At 29.5% G+C, this 17,876-nt stretch overlaps 1 protein-coding gene across 2 annotated transcripts in view; it reads left to right on the top strand.

Moving 5' to 3' along the window:
- Positions 1–2,437: 2,437 nt before the first annotated feature.
- The window catches only part of LOC113513321 (putative inorganic phosphate cotransporter), a 32,054-nt gene continuing 16,615 nt past the window's right edge, over positions 2,438–17,876 (top strand). The window contains exon 1 of one of the 2 annotated variants that reach the window (XM_052903289.1): positions 2,438–2,729. In XM_052903289.1, the coding sequence (XP_052759249.1) occupies positions 2,597–2,729 (133 nt within the window). In that variant the 5' untranslated portion in view covers positions 2,438–2,596. Of the gene's footprint in view, positions 2,730–15,930; positions 16,154–17,876 lie in introns of those variants that run through there. The other variant, XM_052903290.1, reaches the window with a different exon arrangement.

Genomic DNA, 17,876 nt, shown 5'->3' with positions numbered 1-17,876 from the left:
CTAAATAATTTGAGGGGTCTTAATAAAACTAATAAATGCCAAAACAATTATTATTAAAAATGTTGTCTATCTGTCTATCTGTGTGTTTGTTCTAGTATCACCCAAAAATTACTACACCAAATTGGATTCAGTATTCATAGTTGAGTGTCTAGAGGTCTAACTTTAAAAACCGGTATATATTTCACCTTGATAGGCTTCTTAAATTTATGTATACTAAGAAGTAGTGGGCAAAAAAAGAATGTAAATCCTGTGCTACTTTTATTTTTAATCGGCTCCAATAATGAAGATATTTTATTAAGTAGGTAAGTGTATAATATATATCATATGATATATATTATACACAAGATGTTTTCCGCGGTTTTGCCCGCGTACTTCGATGCATAAATTATCCTCTGTGTTAAGTTAGAATATAACCTACCCGTGTACAAATTTCATTCAATTCCGTTCAGCCTTTTAAACGCGAATTGAGTAACAAACATACACTTTCATATTTATATTATATTCATATTGCAGCCTTGTCTTTTTATTTCTTTATGTATAGGCTAATATCAAAATAGTTCGCATCTTATGAAGAGAGTGTTCTACTAACAAAATAGAATATTCACCAAAGAAACGTGAGTCAAAAAATGACATCATCCATTGTTTAACATAATTGGGGAATGAATTTTGAGAAATATTGAAATTAAGTTACATTATTTTTATATAAGATACTAGCGGCCCGTCCCGGCTTCGCACGGGTGGACATTTTTACAACATTTTAAAAAGTGGTTATTGTGACATAACGATAATAGTTGGACATATAGTATCGCCAATTTTTTTGTACTTATTCATATTTTCTTCAATATTGTAGAACATACTTTTGTTCCATCACCAATAGTTTCCACAGTGCATGCGACGAAAAATATTTTATAGCATTTTTTTACACCTTGAGTTACGTTACTAAAGTTTTAATAAGGATTCCTAATCTTTTCTAGCAATAAATATAGCCTATGTTACTCAGGGTGAATGTAGGTTTCTAATGGTGAAAGAATTTTTGAAATTGACGAAGTAGGTTTTGAGTTTATTCATTACAAACATATACACAAACATACAAATCTTTTCTCTTTATAATATTAGTATAGAGATATATGATAATTCATATAAATCGGTTAAAAAAAATATTTTCTCATACAAACTTCCACCCTTATTAATAGACTCTAAGGGGCCAAATTTAGAAAAATTCTTTCTTATTAAGTAGTTCAGAGTTCTTTTATGAATTGCAAAAGTATGTAGGTCATAAAAAGAACCTACTGTCAAAATTTGGTAATTCTAAATTAAGTAGTTTCGGTTGGGCGGTGGTGAATACATGTTTATCATTTCAAAACAAATTATATTAATTGTTTTTCACTGTTGTTTTGTTTATTTACAAATACTGTGTACAAGTATCTTTCCACGCCTATTATCGTAAACGTAACGTCCCTGTCTTAAAGTGAGAGTTATTCTATATTAATTTTCTTAGCGGCATTCAACATCGTAGAATTTAATTTTAATGACAAAAAAAGTCGTTATATAATAGGTTGAAATCTGAGATTAGTGATGAGTTAGTTTCAAAATTCACAATTTTAAATTGATATTACGACTCGGATCATTAATAAATATATAAATATAATAAAATACTTCTAAACTTCTTCTTCTGTAAATTAATTTCTGGGTTGTTAAAAAGCCCATTTTACTGACTTATGGATTGCACAAAGCAAATTCTATTATGATTCGTAATTACAAGTTTTTTAAACCTCTATATCAATTAACAAAATAAATAATAATTTTATTGTAATATTAAAGCGTGTATTATCATTACGTAGTGTCATTAATATAATTTCCTATGTTATCAGAAAATGTGTGCATGGTCTTCTATTTTTTAAAGAATGATAATAGAATCATAACCCAGCTTCCACTATTGCTATAAGTCACATTAAGTATAAATTATTGTTCTATATTTTATAGTACAGTAGAAATATAATCGGAATAAAAAATATGCATGTATGTTACCTCATTATACTAGACAGATTTAATCATGTAGAATAGATGATTATTTACGAATAAAGATTCATGATAGATCGTAAAGGTATTTATATAAATATAAAACAACATTTAATTTACATAAACTTTTCCGCTGTTAGAGTTACTATTTATGTAAAATAGTAAACTTGATATAAAACCCTATACCTACCAACACGGCTGATCTTGGTCGTGATAGTAGGGTAATAGGACAACAGTGGGATATTAATGAGTTCTTATGTTATAGCTAGTATGGTAATAGCAAAGATGGATTTTTCCAAGGATCGCCCTTTTGCGTTCATTAAAACTGTGTTTCACACGTTAATGATATGTCCTCAATATTTTATCAAATACAGTAAACACAATCGAAGTAATTAGCAGTTAAGTGAGCTCAGTTGAGTACTAGTATTTATCAGACTTATATTCTGTACTTATTTATTGTTATAGCTATATATAAAAGAAAACGTAAACTATGTGGAAAAATTTACTAACTTTCATAGAATTCATATGTAAGACATAACAGTATATTTTCTTCAATACTTTCAGTATTAAACAATTTATGATGAACGTGTTTACAAAGTTTGTAGCTGGTAATTGTTTAGATTCTGTGTCGTTTAGACAACAAGGGGAATCTGCATCAGAATGGACGCCGCTTCTTGGGAATTCGCCGGGAGTCACACTTTCTACTCTAGGTATGCACATACACTTCTATTGTTTTGAATTCGAAAGCTTATTGGAATGGAAGGCCTTGATGTTTGTAGAAAAATAATTTAGGTAGAAACGATTTAAGATTTTATTCCCAATCAGTTATAAAAATACAATGTTAACCGCTGTGATATGCAATGATGTACTTGTGTGTTTATAACAATATTATGTTACGAGCATTTATATATATTTAATGAACATTATAAGATTTGCATTATAATAGATACAATACAATTATTATTTTTTATTTTTTTAACGAAAATAAAATTTAATTAATGATCAGTCTTATTCATGATCCGTGCCCGACCCAAAGGTCCCCATGACACTTACGGCATTTCCGCGTTGGATTGCCAGAGATATCCTTTGAGCCAGATACGAACCGGAACGGCGATCATGGCCCCTATCCGCAATGCGCAGACTCAACTTATTAAATACAAGTAAAAATTAAATAAGAAATGAATATGTGAAAATACATTTGTAATTTTTTTACTAGATATAGGTTTAATTGCCTAATTACTATTTTTTACCTGAACATATGATTATAAAGTTAAGGAGACTGAAGACAATTTTAAGACATTCAGAGATAAAATGAAATCATTATTTTCGAATATGTTAGTAGGAATTTTATTATGTATAGGTGATTGTGTGTTAAATGTATCTATAATTATTAAAAAGCTAAAGGAATTTTATGCTCGACGAATGAGCAGCAGCGTTCTTCTTGAAACATCACCAAAGCCTAATTGCCGTTGCCAACTCGCCTATCAAGCGTGGAAACTACTGGCAAAACCTCCCAATGGGAAAGCCCATGTTTAGCGGTGGACAGTTAACGACTGATATGATGATGATGATGATGATGATTTAACTTAATTGTATAACGTTATCTATTTATCTATGGGAATCTATGTATTAATATACATTGACCAAATGATATATTATAAAGTAAATAATTAATGACATTGATATATGTCAGAATGGCCGTGTGGTCCCGGCATAAAATATTTTTTACTACATCCACGTGAAAGGGGTGGCCCTTTCACGTGGGTGTAGTAAAAATCGACTAAGAGGGATGGGCATGGCAGCATTCCTCTTAAAGCATCTCTAAAGCCAGACTGCGGTTGCCAATCCGCCTTCCAAGCATGGCAACTACTGGCAAAACCACCCAAAGAAGAACCTTACGTTCAGCAGTGGACGTTTAAGGGCTGATATGATGACGATGATGGTGATATACGTCAGAATATTTACAAAAAAGTTGAAAAAGTAGAGACTTTGAATAATGCCATAAAACAAAACCGATCAGCTTCAATAAAATAAAATACAATTGTGGAATATTACAAGTATTTATACAAGTGACAACAATCAATATCATACAATAATACAAGTGATTATTCACTTCTTATTACATGCATATTTTAATGTAGCATATTTGAGCATTAACATTATTTCAATAATAATTGTTGTAATATATTCAGGTGTAATCTTTGTTTACTTCTTTCGAAAAAAATATCTAAATGATATATTATATATAAATAGCGAAATAAAAACCTCTTAATATTAGTAATTTTTCGCTTCTATTGTTCTTAAACCCTTTATATCAGTTTTTTTTTAATATCATCCGTATAGTCTACCGTTTTATTGTCTCCTCCTGTACATAGGCTACCCCCATAAACGGTAGTCTGTGGTAACATCTGACAGTCCTGAGCCACTTGCATATACTGATTCATTGCAACACATCTGTGACATGTTTCTAGTAGAAGTAACTATCTTACACTGCATTTGCATGTTGACATTAAAATGAAAAACATTTTATCGCTTACTTATCTTTTATGTTTTGGGTATCTTTATTACATAATCACTTCCATTTATTAATCTCTCAAACTACTGAAGCAATTGTAAAAACTATTTTACTAATTGAAAGCTATGCTATCCTTCAATAATGTAGACAATATTTTTTTCATTAATATTCCCATAGACAGATATCCTGAAACTAATTTAGACTGTACTAATATTATAAATAAGAAAGTAGGTTTGTTTGTTTATTATACGTTTATGCCTTGCTCCTTGGCCTTTAAGGGCTCAACCACAAATATAGATATTATGTTAAATGGAAAACAACGGAATTTTTATTTCGTTCAATCAATCGACAATACATTGTTTAATTCACGTAAAAATATTGAATTAAAAGGTCACAGTGGACTAACTCACTGGTGAACGCTTGGAATAGTATAAAATAATAGAAGTAATGAGCAATGTATTCATATATATTTACGTAACTACAGATATTACACAGTAAATGTAATTTTATGATTCAATTTCAGTTATGATGTAAAAGACTAGAAACTTATTTTAGACATTGGCTTTTTTTTCTTGTGTTAATCTAAGCATGGAAGGAAAAGAAAAACGGACGATCACGCTCATTTTAATTTTAGAATAAGGAAATGTATTTATTTTGATCTTGCTACTTTGTCTATGATTTGCTTCCGGGGAGTATTATAGAAAATATTAAAAACTAACTAGGTATTAACCTCGACGTCGCCTGGGCGGCGGGTTAGTCTCATTGACCGGGATAAAAAGTACCCTATGTTCTTCTCTATACCAAGCTCTACATGTTTATAAGAATCCTCATGAAATTAGGATGACGATTTGGTAATTTGTTAAGGCGTAAAGTGGTAACTAACATACCAGTTATTTTAATATTTATAATAATTATATTTGGTAAGGTAAGGAGGTTCTTATTATATTATGTATGGATACGTTCTAATGTTCTGTAATCAAGCTTAATTATCTCCATATGAAGCAAAGTAGATGCACCTAACTAGTTTACATCTATGGAAGTGGTCAGTCAACTGTGAAGTAGCCAGGCAGTCTGTTGCCACACCTTTACAACCATAATTTATGTTAGACTCCACATAACTTTATCTAATTTATAGATTAAAGGCAACTAAACAATAATAAATATGTAGGAAATTATACTATCTAAGAATATGTGATGATGGCTCAGTTAGATAACGAGTCGAAAATCAATTGTTAGTAATGAAGATTAATCGCCCCATTGCTATCAATGCACCCTGTCGATCTCCACGCGATCCTGCATGAAAACTATCATAGTTAATTCGCCAAAATACCAACTTTCCTGTCTTCTTCCTAAATGTTTCATCTTCATCCATCATTCCACTGGAGTCCTGCTATTGTCGTCGTGTATATATCGTCAGCATAGGCGGTTGCAAAATTCCATTTTCGTCTTTTAAAAAAAAGAACACTAGACACACCTTTACAAGAGAGTGATCAAATATTTCATTTAATACCTATTTCATTCCTAACCATAATTAATGTCGTTAGATTACGTGGCATGTTTATTATATTCGAAGCTTCCATACGGAAGATTTGTTACAATTAAAATTATTATTTAATTAGACTATTAGCATAATTTAAACACACATGTTTATAGTCGTTAAAATAAATAGGTATGTACCTATAACTTGTTTTTCTATATTTAGCAAAATTATAGTTAACAACCGAACATATCTTTTTATAGAAATATACCTAAGTACAAAAATTAGACAAATAGCTAATATAATACAATATGCATACACGTATATTTACTTATTTACTTGTTTTATTTATAAATAACTAAATTCGATTAAAGATACGATAATATTGTTTACTATGCCAAGTATGTACGATGCGTGTGGTATAATTATGTAAAAAACTATTTCATTTACATTACTCGTATTTTTACAAAACATATGTAATCTTTCATAATTTGTTATAATAAATAACTGACTGGTTTCACCTTTCAAGATATTTACTTGTACGAAGGTTTATTTTAATTTATTTTCTTCCATGGAATATGTATTTTGTCATATACCCTAGCTTATAGATTTTGCTTTAATATATAATGCCTAATCTAATATGAAATTCTCTTGTCACGATGTCAATTTAAACTAATCTTCGAAAGCGGTCAATTGATTGAATGAAATTTTATAAATTTGTATTTTTTTGGTCCAACTTGAAAGATAAGTTACTTTTTATCCCGATAAGAAAATATGAAGCCAGGTGACGGCAGGAGAGACAATAACGTTTCACGGGTCAGCAAGTAAAGAATGTAAAAAAAATAGAACGAAATAATTTATTCTATTGTGGATCGTATCGCCATAGAAATCCTGTAGTTTTTTTTTTTAACTAGTATATGATTGACTTGTCACCACAAATCACGACACCAGGATGTGTTCGTCCGTGATTTATTTGTCCTCTTTCAAGTGGTAATGTATTTGTACTAAACTCAAATGCGAATCTTGTCCTTTCAATTAGCCGCTATTCACAAGTTGTTTTGTGAGACTTGACTAAACAAATTGATCGTCATTTAATATTGAAGAAATATATAATATCTACAGGTAAGTATAGATTATACTAGCTTTTATCAGTAACTTCGTCTGCGTAGGTGGGTTATATTCACTGACCGGGATAAAAAGTAGCCTCTATATTTCTCTATCCCATGTAATACATGTATACCAAATGCCATAGTTACTGATTCAGCCATTGAAACGCCAAAAGGTAACAAAAGAACAAACTCAGTTTCACATTTATAATGTTAGTAAAGTATATACAAGTAATTCTATTGGCTAATAATAAAGTGATGAACAGTTTCAACTAAATTATGAATCTAAAAGTCCTACTTTTAGATGTAAATAATAAGATAGATATAGATTTATATAATATATATAGGAATTAAATTATATTATTAAATTAGAATGCCATTTTTTAATTAAATAAGAGTGAGATAAAAACAGATTAAACAAAAAGGTACGTTTGGAAGGTAGTACCGTTATTACTGTTTAATTTATTGAATAAATAGATACATATAAAATTATTTTTACAAATTGATAATTGATGTACCTAAAACTGGCACAAGTAATGGTCACATCACTGAATCATTACTTGGTAATATGAACTTTTTGCTCTACTTGGTTTATGGTTGTTTAGTTCATAGGAATTAATGCGATCATTTAGGTAAACTACAATAATTTACCTGGGTTATCTCGATGTTTCGACCAGGTTACACCAACTGTGTTCACTAGCATACGAGAAGTTTACCTAAATCATTGTGTTTATTTCCGTCTCTTATAAATCATTACTTGGCGAACCATATACGAGTATCAAACTCTATCTCCAATACGGAGTAATCAACTTCTACTATAGTGACGCTATACTTAGAAACTAGGTGTATCTATATATGTTTTTGTAATTCATTTATTTTATGCAATTAATTTCATCCAACAATTATACACTTCTGATAAATACTTTTCATTTATTGTTTTTTAAGTGTCTTGACATTAACAACTTAATGATTTCAAAACTGTTTCTGTAAAACTTTTAATTCGATTGTTCAACACATTAAAGTAATTTACACTATTATTACGACTTCGTAATATTTTACAAAAAGCCTAATCTATGTCAATATTACTATAGAAAGTGGGGCGATAATGCGTATTGAAAGAAACTTCAAGTACGTAGTTTGTATTATGAAACTCTTACAATAAAGTTTTAAATAATTGTAAATATCCGTTTGATATGCATTAGAAAAGATACTTAGACAATTGACGGAAATATACAAAACCCATTATGGTTCTAAGAAGTCTAATAAACGATTCTGAAGGCAAGAGTAAACTACTTTAATTGTTATTTACTTAGTAAATACGATTAGAATATGATTTTAAGATATTTAATAAAGATAATAAAAAAAAATTAAAAACAATATGCTATTCTATTCGTGTCACTTATATGAGTATAAAAAATTATGCATTAATATTTTTATTTAATTTAATATTTGACGCAAAGAAAATGATTATCTAGATTTATTATATTATATTAAATCTTTAAATAATTTAAATGTACTAATTTTGTCTATATGTAATTAAAAAAAATGCTAATATACATTCTTTATTGCACTGGTCTATATGCATTAACAATTACATTGTTAATGCATTTATAAATATTGTGAGCAAGGGTGGACTTATCTTTGACAGAGATCTCTTCCAGTCAACCCAATACAGTTGGAAAGCATGTCATTAGCGTGCAAGTAAGATGCTACAACTATTAATATTCAGAAACGAATTACTATTAACAATAATCAATACATAAACAAATATACAGTTAAATGAAATATTAAAATATACAATAAAATATTACTAAATACGTATGCTATAAATAAATACCTACCTACTTATATAATACATGTTAAAATAAATGAATATATTACCTACATTAGAAATTTAGTTTAATGATTTATCTTTTTTTTTTTAATCGTCGCCATCTTACTAATATAATAAAATTGTAACTATTAGATGCCTATTTGTGAAATGTATGTATATGAAGTAGCTAGCAAAAAGTGATAATTTAAAAACGTTGATAATAAGAAAAAAAAAATTACGTCTATACGTTACAATACCGTTTAAATATAATTGAATCTAAATGGTTATACGATTATGACAAATTTTGCAACAAATCTGGTTTCACAACAATAGCGACTTGAATAGAATCGATGGTCTCTCGATTTCCTTTCAGAGACGTCACAGCAAGGTTGCTGCTGCAGTGGCCGTGATGTACTTAGATTAACGGTCATTTGTGTATGGATAGCTGTATAAATATATATTTAATATTACTTATATTAAAATTAGTCTCTTAATTCATTTGGTTAAATATGAACCTATAAAGGTTTGTAGACAGATCGTTTTAAAAGGTTAAACATTTGTATAATATCTTTATGTTATACAATTTGCCAAGTGGTCCTGGCATAGAATGGGTCACCCTTTCCTTTCCCGTTGGTATCCTTAGAGGCGACTAAGGTATTCAATTATCACCTAAGTCTAACTGCGGTTGCCAACCCAGCCAAACGTGACAACTACTGGTAATACACCCCTTATGGGGAAGTAGGTCTTCTATTTAACAGTGGACAGTTTACTGCTGATATAATAATATATTATTTATATTCAATGCCATTATTTTCTATAAGAACCTTTTTAGGGCAATTTTATTAACATTTTTTTTTTCTTACAGTAATGTAATGCGTATCTATGGAACTTTAGTAACGAAATTATAAAAGTGTCCACCGACTCTACTTTTGATTCTACATTTACATAAAGTAAAAAAAAAATCTCTGTCGCTAAACATCAAAGGGAGACTTTGTACAAAAGTCGATTGCTTGGGTACCTCTGTCCCATTCGTGTTTCTACCGTGAAGCAGTTGTGTTTGTATGACTGTGTTTCGGATTAAAGGGCAGTGAATTTACAGGATACAGAGGCTTAACACCTGAGTCCTCAGGAATGGTAACGCATGGGGGGAAATATACATATCATGGACAAAACAGTATGCTCTGTTATGTTCATGATGCTGTTCATGTTTATAGGCGCCGGTTAGCACTGTCAATCATGTGGGCCGTCAGCTTGTTTGCCATTCTAAGTAGCATAAAAAACTCCTTTTATACTTTATATTTTTCATTATATTATTTTCATAGAGTCATTGAACGACGCTATGTCTATCACACAAATAAAACAAATCAAACTTTGTAGATAACTTCACTTGAATACTAAGTACCGTTAATTGTTGCACGTATTGACAAATGATGCCTTGAATATGGGTTTGTAAATATTTACTAGAACACCTTATTCAATTTTATATTAAATTAATCTTACTGTATACAATTTATTAGAGCTAAAAAATTAAAGATCTAAATATTATTAATCTTATAATTATCATAAGGCTCTTTAAATCAGTTTCTATAATAGTATCTAAGAATAGTATTTAAAAGTACGCCACAGAGCCAATTTCATTTATATTGTACGTTATTGTGTCATACTACCATAGCATATAGTCATTTAATTTTACTGTTATGATATAAAAGTGTAGGAGAGTAAAATATATGTAATTGCGAGACTTTTTATTTCCATACACGATTTCGGCGTTATTATATTGTACATAACTACAATATCGTCTCGGAAAATTGAAAATATTTCCTTACAAGTGTATATATTTAGCTCTCCTATTATATTGTAACGAAAAGTCGTATTATATTGTACCGTAGTACCCTCTTATTAATAAAAAACTAAAACCTCCTACAAACCTACTCTAACTATTGAAATGTTTTGTCACTTTCGTTCAAATTGAGAATTTAGCGCAAAAGAAAAACTCGTCAATAACCAATATAAATTTATTAGTGATTTGACGTTATTATGAATAAAAGGGATAAATCCCCTTATGCTAGACATAAACAAGTAGGTACAATGCTATGATACTAGATAATAAATTTATTTACGACAATAGGTATAATAAAAATTCAGTATGGTTTCTACCATTATCATTAAAAAGAACTATTGAGGTATGGGAAATTATCCGATTTAAGGATACAATTTATAACCAGTACAAATAAGGATAAAATGAATATGCATACATCACATGGACTTTCCAGCACGCAATTTGAAACTCCTTAATCATTTGAATCTATAGATGTAAAAATGTTCTGTGAATTTTATTTCCTTTAGGTACAGGTAATTTTTGTTCGGGGAGTACCACTATTGTAGGCAGGTACCTATTTATATAGTGAAATTGCTGCTTCGCCGCAGAAATAAGTTCCTACAAGTCACGTGGTTACATGTAAGGTTTTAAAAAATATATTTACGGTAAAGATATCTCGCGGTTTTATTCGCATGTAATGGATTAAAATGAAATATATAACTAGGTACTATATGGTAATTTAAGATTATGGTCTGTTCGTATGCTAAATTTTATTCTAATCGTTCAGTCGTTAAACGTAATTATCAGGAATCTAAGCATTTTAACATAAATATGTAAAATTTTTAAGTTTAAACAATTTTCCCAAAGAGCCTTTTTATTTTTAAAATTGTTTAGTTTTATGAATATTATAAAAATTAGAACAGGTTTTAGGTTAATACTCCCTTGGAGTCTAGTTTAGGTCTAGGTTTTCGCATGTTACTTCGCATGCATGCATTTTTTAAATAGAAACATCCAATGTTTCTATTTAAAAAAGGAAGCTTATGTTCAGCAGTGGACGGTTAAGAGTTAATATGATGATGATGATGACTATCACAGAGTTTTGCAGGACGGTAACAAATTACGCAGAATTGCATTTTTCGTTTATTTTTATAATTTAATTTTTTTCCATTAATGCATTATTTGCATTATTATAAGTTTTAATTAATACATTAGTGAATCTGTAAAGTTCACCAATATATATATATATATATATTAACAAATAAATAAATCCCCAAATAGTAGACATTTTTAAATAGATTGGTTATTTCGATGTACAAGACAAAAAAATCGCTGAAAGAGGATCGGCGCTATGTGTTAACCAAGTTATTAACTTATATTTGCGTTATTAGTCATTATCTTATTTCTATGTAATTAATGCACCAAAATTTATTTGCGTAATTGATAAATGGTAATTCGAATTTCATGCAATAAATTCGAATTTTTATAAAATATACCTACGTGAATTCTTTTGACTACGAAGAAGAAAAAAGCAAATGATAGTATTACGAAGACGCTTTATGTTTTTATTTATATTACAGAAGGTTTTGCAAATGGTTGTAATTTGCGCATCAATATGAAGCCCCAAATAGATTCAAAGGAGAATAAAGAATAGAAAAGACAATGGGCAAACTTATACGACATGACGATTTTTTAAAGAGATTTTAAAGAGATTCTAGAGGGAAAAATAAACAGCAAAAGAGGAAGGAGAAAGCCGAGAAATTAATACATGGACAGATAAAGGAAACACTAACTGTCATGCCGTATAGATAGGTCAAAAATATGGTCTGGAATAGAGCTGGCTGGAAGAGAATGCATGAATTAATTGTCCCGATAAGAGGGAACTCTTAAATGAAAAGAAGGAAACTCAAAGGAGCCTCCAATTAAATTTAGACTCCGATTTCCTACGTGAAATCTACGAATAAACAAAAATTTTAGTAGGTAATATTTACCCAAAACCATATGTATTACTTAAGTAATTTAATAAGGTCTAATCAGGAAAGGGGTTTACTCTCCGTTAGCTAGCTTTTGTAATTATCATTATCGTCATGCTATGTATAGACAATTGTTACCACTTTCCGTCAGATGAGTCATCAGTTATTTTGTCATTTAATTTCCATAAAAATAATATCACGATAAGCAATAGTGATACGCTTATTTTTTTTATAGATTAAGGTACTTGAGTGGTACATTAACAAAGGGGGTCTTTGTATAAAATTCGTTTACATGGATAAATACGTCTATGGTCCATTCCATTTGTGCTTCAGCTGCCAAAAAACTTCGATTGAAGGCAGTGTTTCGGTTTGAAATACTGAAATTACAGGGTACAGGGGCATTGTAGTGCTAATCATACCTGTAATACAGAATTTTTGCTATTCTAACTTTCTTAAAAAATCTTTCTTCTTTCGTTTAGAGTTGAAACAATTAGAAACTTTATTTTTTAAATGCAGGCACTGTCTTGCATAATACTTTATTGTATTATATTAGGCCTTAATTTGTGTCAGTTCTCAGTGTTTCTCTATCTTCTTGCAAAATATGCAAAAGACTACTTACAAAAGGTTTTGTAAGTTTAAAATCATAAATTTAATGTGTATTATCGACTTACCGCCAAAAATAGCACTTGTACAAATAATAAACAATAAAATTCTTTTGTAAAATATCACTAACATTCTAGAATTAAGTATGAATTTAAAAATGTCTTATGAGACTCTGACTTTAGAAGCTTAATTAAATTAATATTATTATTACACTTTAACTTTTTGACCGAAGAAAATTGAATGAAATTATATACTTGGTGCTCCGTTTCTAGCGACCTGAAATTCAAATTGCCAAAATATGTTTTAAGGAAGCGAGGAACCTTGTTTAAATTTGTAACACATCTATCCGTCGATGAGCTTTTCTTCTATATCACTTTCTAAACTTAACAAGAGGATAGCCAGATACGAATTTAAATTTTTACGCAAACGTCAAATATTTTTCTCCAAATTGGTACGATTATCAGAACTTTTACCCAATTATAAACTTGTATTGTTTTTATCTATGTTTTGCTATGTATCACAAAGTGAACGACGAAAAAAAACGAACGGCGACTCCATTTCTTTTACCTTTATCTTACGCTACTTACGAGTATATATTTTATTGCATTTATATGCTTCGATAGCAATTTCAAAACTGTCGAAACAATAACCTAATGTCCTCCAAGCCCATTTCACTTTTCTTCAAAAATTTCTCCAAGAATTTCATATTTCCAAATTTTTACGAACAGAAAATAATTTTTAGCCAAAATTTGGAAAATAATGTAACAATGGTGCTCAACGAATATGTCAGAGGAGTCGATTCTGAGTCGCAATTTCTCTAAACCCATCTCTAAAATTATAATTTCAATTTGATATGACAGAGAAATTTTTATTGCTCGAACCAATATGATCTCGTTTTCTAATAGATTTAAGTAAAAATTATTACAATTTTAGTTACATTTGTCGATAGCTAATTACTAGAAACAGTAATTTTGCGAAATTATTAAAATAAAATATAAGATATAAAGATAAGTTTAGTGTTATTTTACTGTGAGATCATATACCATAACGATTATCCGGACTATTATTCCCATATAATATAATATCCCGTAGACATATAATATCCTGTCTACATAAAAGTAATCCAAGTCTACTACTTAGAAAATATGTACTTTTTCATTTTACAAGATTATTGTTATAATGTGTACGAATACGCCCGGCGTACAACCCGCTTTCCTACCAAGAGTCTCGTTAACAATAATAATTAGCTATTTTAGATTGCGTTTCCAATAAAATATAGTTTCAAAAGTTACCGACAGCACATAGAGAATGGCGTTTTTTTTAATAATAAGATCATGTCTAAGAACAAACTAGTGTTTAATAATTCTGGTCGCTTGGAATATCGATGCAAAGGTCATTAGCAAGACGACAAAAACCGGAAGACACGTTTTACCGACAACGACTCGTTAGGACGGTGACATGTTCAATGGATATCAGTGGTACATATTGTCCTTACGTATTTCAGGTAGTAGTTCACAATCATAACTTAATAATTATTAATCTTTATAATCTGCATTATTCTTTAAAAAGAACTAAAAATTTTTCATTTATTCATTCATAGCCTCGTCCACAATTGAACAATAATTCTTAGTTCCAGTAAAAAAGATTAAAAATTCCCGATCCCTAGGCTTCAGGTAAATAATCTCAAGTGATTGAAATCAACTCAACTGACAATCTTTAGCAATTTATTGTTAAATTTTAATGTTAATGTTGGTTCCCCTTCTATAGTATTTTATATTATTTTCGCATTATGAGTATATAAATTATGATATATAAATATCTCATTTATCATAAAATTCTTCTGCAGACTTTTGTATTAAGGCACAAAAAAACAAAAAAACTATTGGTAGTAATTTATAGTAGGCAAGGCATCTGTGTTTGTATTAATTCGTATGATACTGGTGTAAGTAATAAAGAATTCAAAGTATCACCAGTTCTTTTTAAAAAATAATTAAGAAATTAAAGCAAATTACAACACTGCAAAAGAATGTCAATTCAAATTCAAAATAAAAACATATATACAACCATCTAAGTAGTAATAATGGTGGGAAATCCGTACTTGACAATAGAGCTTTAGTAGGTTGTTATGGTGTGAAGATAGATGTGACCTGCATTCTTGTGTTTTATCATTAAATTTTATTATGAATCGTTTATGCATAGACGTAACTATTACTACATCTAGTCGCCTACATATCCACTTATAAATAACAATAAGCATTTAACGAAAGTAGAATGCACTACTTCACATATCCGCGTGTCAAATATTCAGTTACATACGAACGCCGGCGGTGTATTGCCACAAAATAAACAAGCAACTTTCACCTTTAAGTAAAAGTGGAAAAGCTTAGAATTGCATATTGCAGATGTTATACTGACATCGTAATTCAGCGTGCATGAACTTGACCGCTTCGCTATTACATAAACAAACACAGGTTTATCAATTTGAACGGTTAAAATAACCGGAACCATTTTGGCTAGATCGATTTGTGTAATGTTGAGCCTTACCCTTATTCAAATGAATTGTATTGGTGTAACCGATCGAGCAAGGCAGATATATAGAGAGCGGCTCTCGCGGGCGCGCACTCCGAGTTGGTCGTGCGCATGACGGATTTGTGTTTGAGGTACGAGGCGCAACTCACGCGCAGGCGCAGACATCGATTTCGCAAATAATGCACTAGTGATAATAAAGTTCCTGTGAATTGATAACCGTATATGAAAGTCAATTTTAGTGGTTACTGTGGTGCTATATCGAAGAAAAATGTTGAGCGGTTGGCAGCTATTTTTGTCTAAACGTAAGTCTAAACATAAATACGAATTTCCAAAATGTTATTCTAATTATATATTTTCAAAATAATACTTTCCTAAAATATTACAAACAAATAGCTCATTATATCGAAACATGTTTTATTAATAATTTTTATATACGTAAATAAACAACTATAATATCTAATTAAGATAAACACGAGTATATAGTTAATTATCACTTAAACCTTTTGTATAATTTAAACTTATTTCGTGTTAACAAGTTTTACGTAAACGTGCGTAGGTATGTTATTTAGATATTCATTTCATTTCTGCAGCGAACGAATGTTGGTGCTATGTAATGCTATTTCATTATTTAGTACGACTATTTTCTATAAAAAATAATAATATGAGCAATTATACACGTATATTTCGAGATACTTGAACACTAAAATCAAAATCGTAATTAATTTTATTACCTATAATTTTATAGGTAATAAAATATATGTTATGATACGATAAATATATGTACTCCTTATATACCGGAAGTCAGAAATAATATTTTATTAGACTGGACCTGTATACAATTTTCTACTACAAGTTTTAGTCTGCATAATATTTTTTTTTTCTACTTAACGATAATATTATTTTAAATACATCCACTTTCCACTAATAAGTATATGATGAAAGTAACTATTAACTTTAAAGTGTACAGGAAGCATATTTTATTATTTACTTAATTTATTTAAACATTTTCTTTCAAACAAACGACGATTTGATATTAGAAATATATTACACGAGCTCTTTTAATTTATATCCATATCATATAAGTCAAATTGAAGAATAAATGAAGAACATTAATGTTTTGAATAGGAATCATAACAAACATTTATCATGCAATTTTATGATAATATCTTGACGGTCAACGAAACGTAGTCAACGTTTTGATCTTAGAATCCATAGACACATTATCCTTTATAAAGGTGTTTGCTCTACATATACATAAAAAAAATTGTAATTAATCCAGAAATTGGGAAGATGTAAATTCTTATTTAATTTTACTTTGTTAATCGTCCCGTGGGAATTTGGAAACTTTTATGTAGTGTTTTTACCTAAATTAAATTTTTCGTTTCTGCGATATTATAGTTTACAACAACCCGATTTAAGGTACAAGTACATTATAGTATACATAATACACTAGTTATTAATTACTTTTTATTGGTGAAAATTACAAAATGGTATAGGATTTTATAGTTCTATACTAAATATACTTATTTATATATCTACCTATAAGTGATATAATATTTATCCGTTAATCTTCCTTCGAGTAAATAAATAATAAATTATTATAACAATTTTCTTGACATTGAACACCATGAAAAATGTAATTAACGCTTGCAGCTAATTCGCCATGAAAGGTGTATTATACATACGAAATAATAATAGTGTATTATAATTTACGAAACATTTTAACTATTGCAAATAATTCTAATCTAATTAAATCGTCATTAGGATTTGATTTTATTACTATGTTTTACAAATTACAATACTACCATTAGCACAACAAAATAAATACTTTGTTACTTTTCTGTTTATATATATTCATCATCATCATCATATTAATCATCTACTGTCCACTGCTAAACAGGCCTGTCTCAAAAGGGGGGGGGAGGTTTGCCAGAAATTGCCAAATTTGGCAAACAAATTGGAGGGCTTTAAGGTTTTAACAGGGACGCTGCTGCCATTCCTTCAACCTTTAAATTCTCTTAGTCG

The sequence above is a fragment of the Galleria mellonella genome, unplaced genomic scaffold (genome assembly GCF_026898425.1).
Source record: "Galleria mellonella isolate WM207_F2 unplaced genomic scaffold, CSIRO_AGI_GalMel_v1 utg139, whole genome shotgun sequence".
Taxonomy (NCBI): domain Eukaryota; kingdom Metazoa; phylum Arthropoda; class Insecta; order Lepidoptera; family Pyralidae; genus Galleria; species Galleria mellonella.
This window is presented reverse-complemented; position numbering and strand designations above follow the sequence as displayed.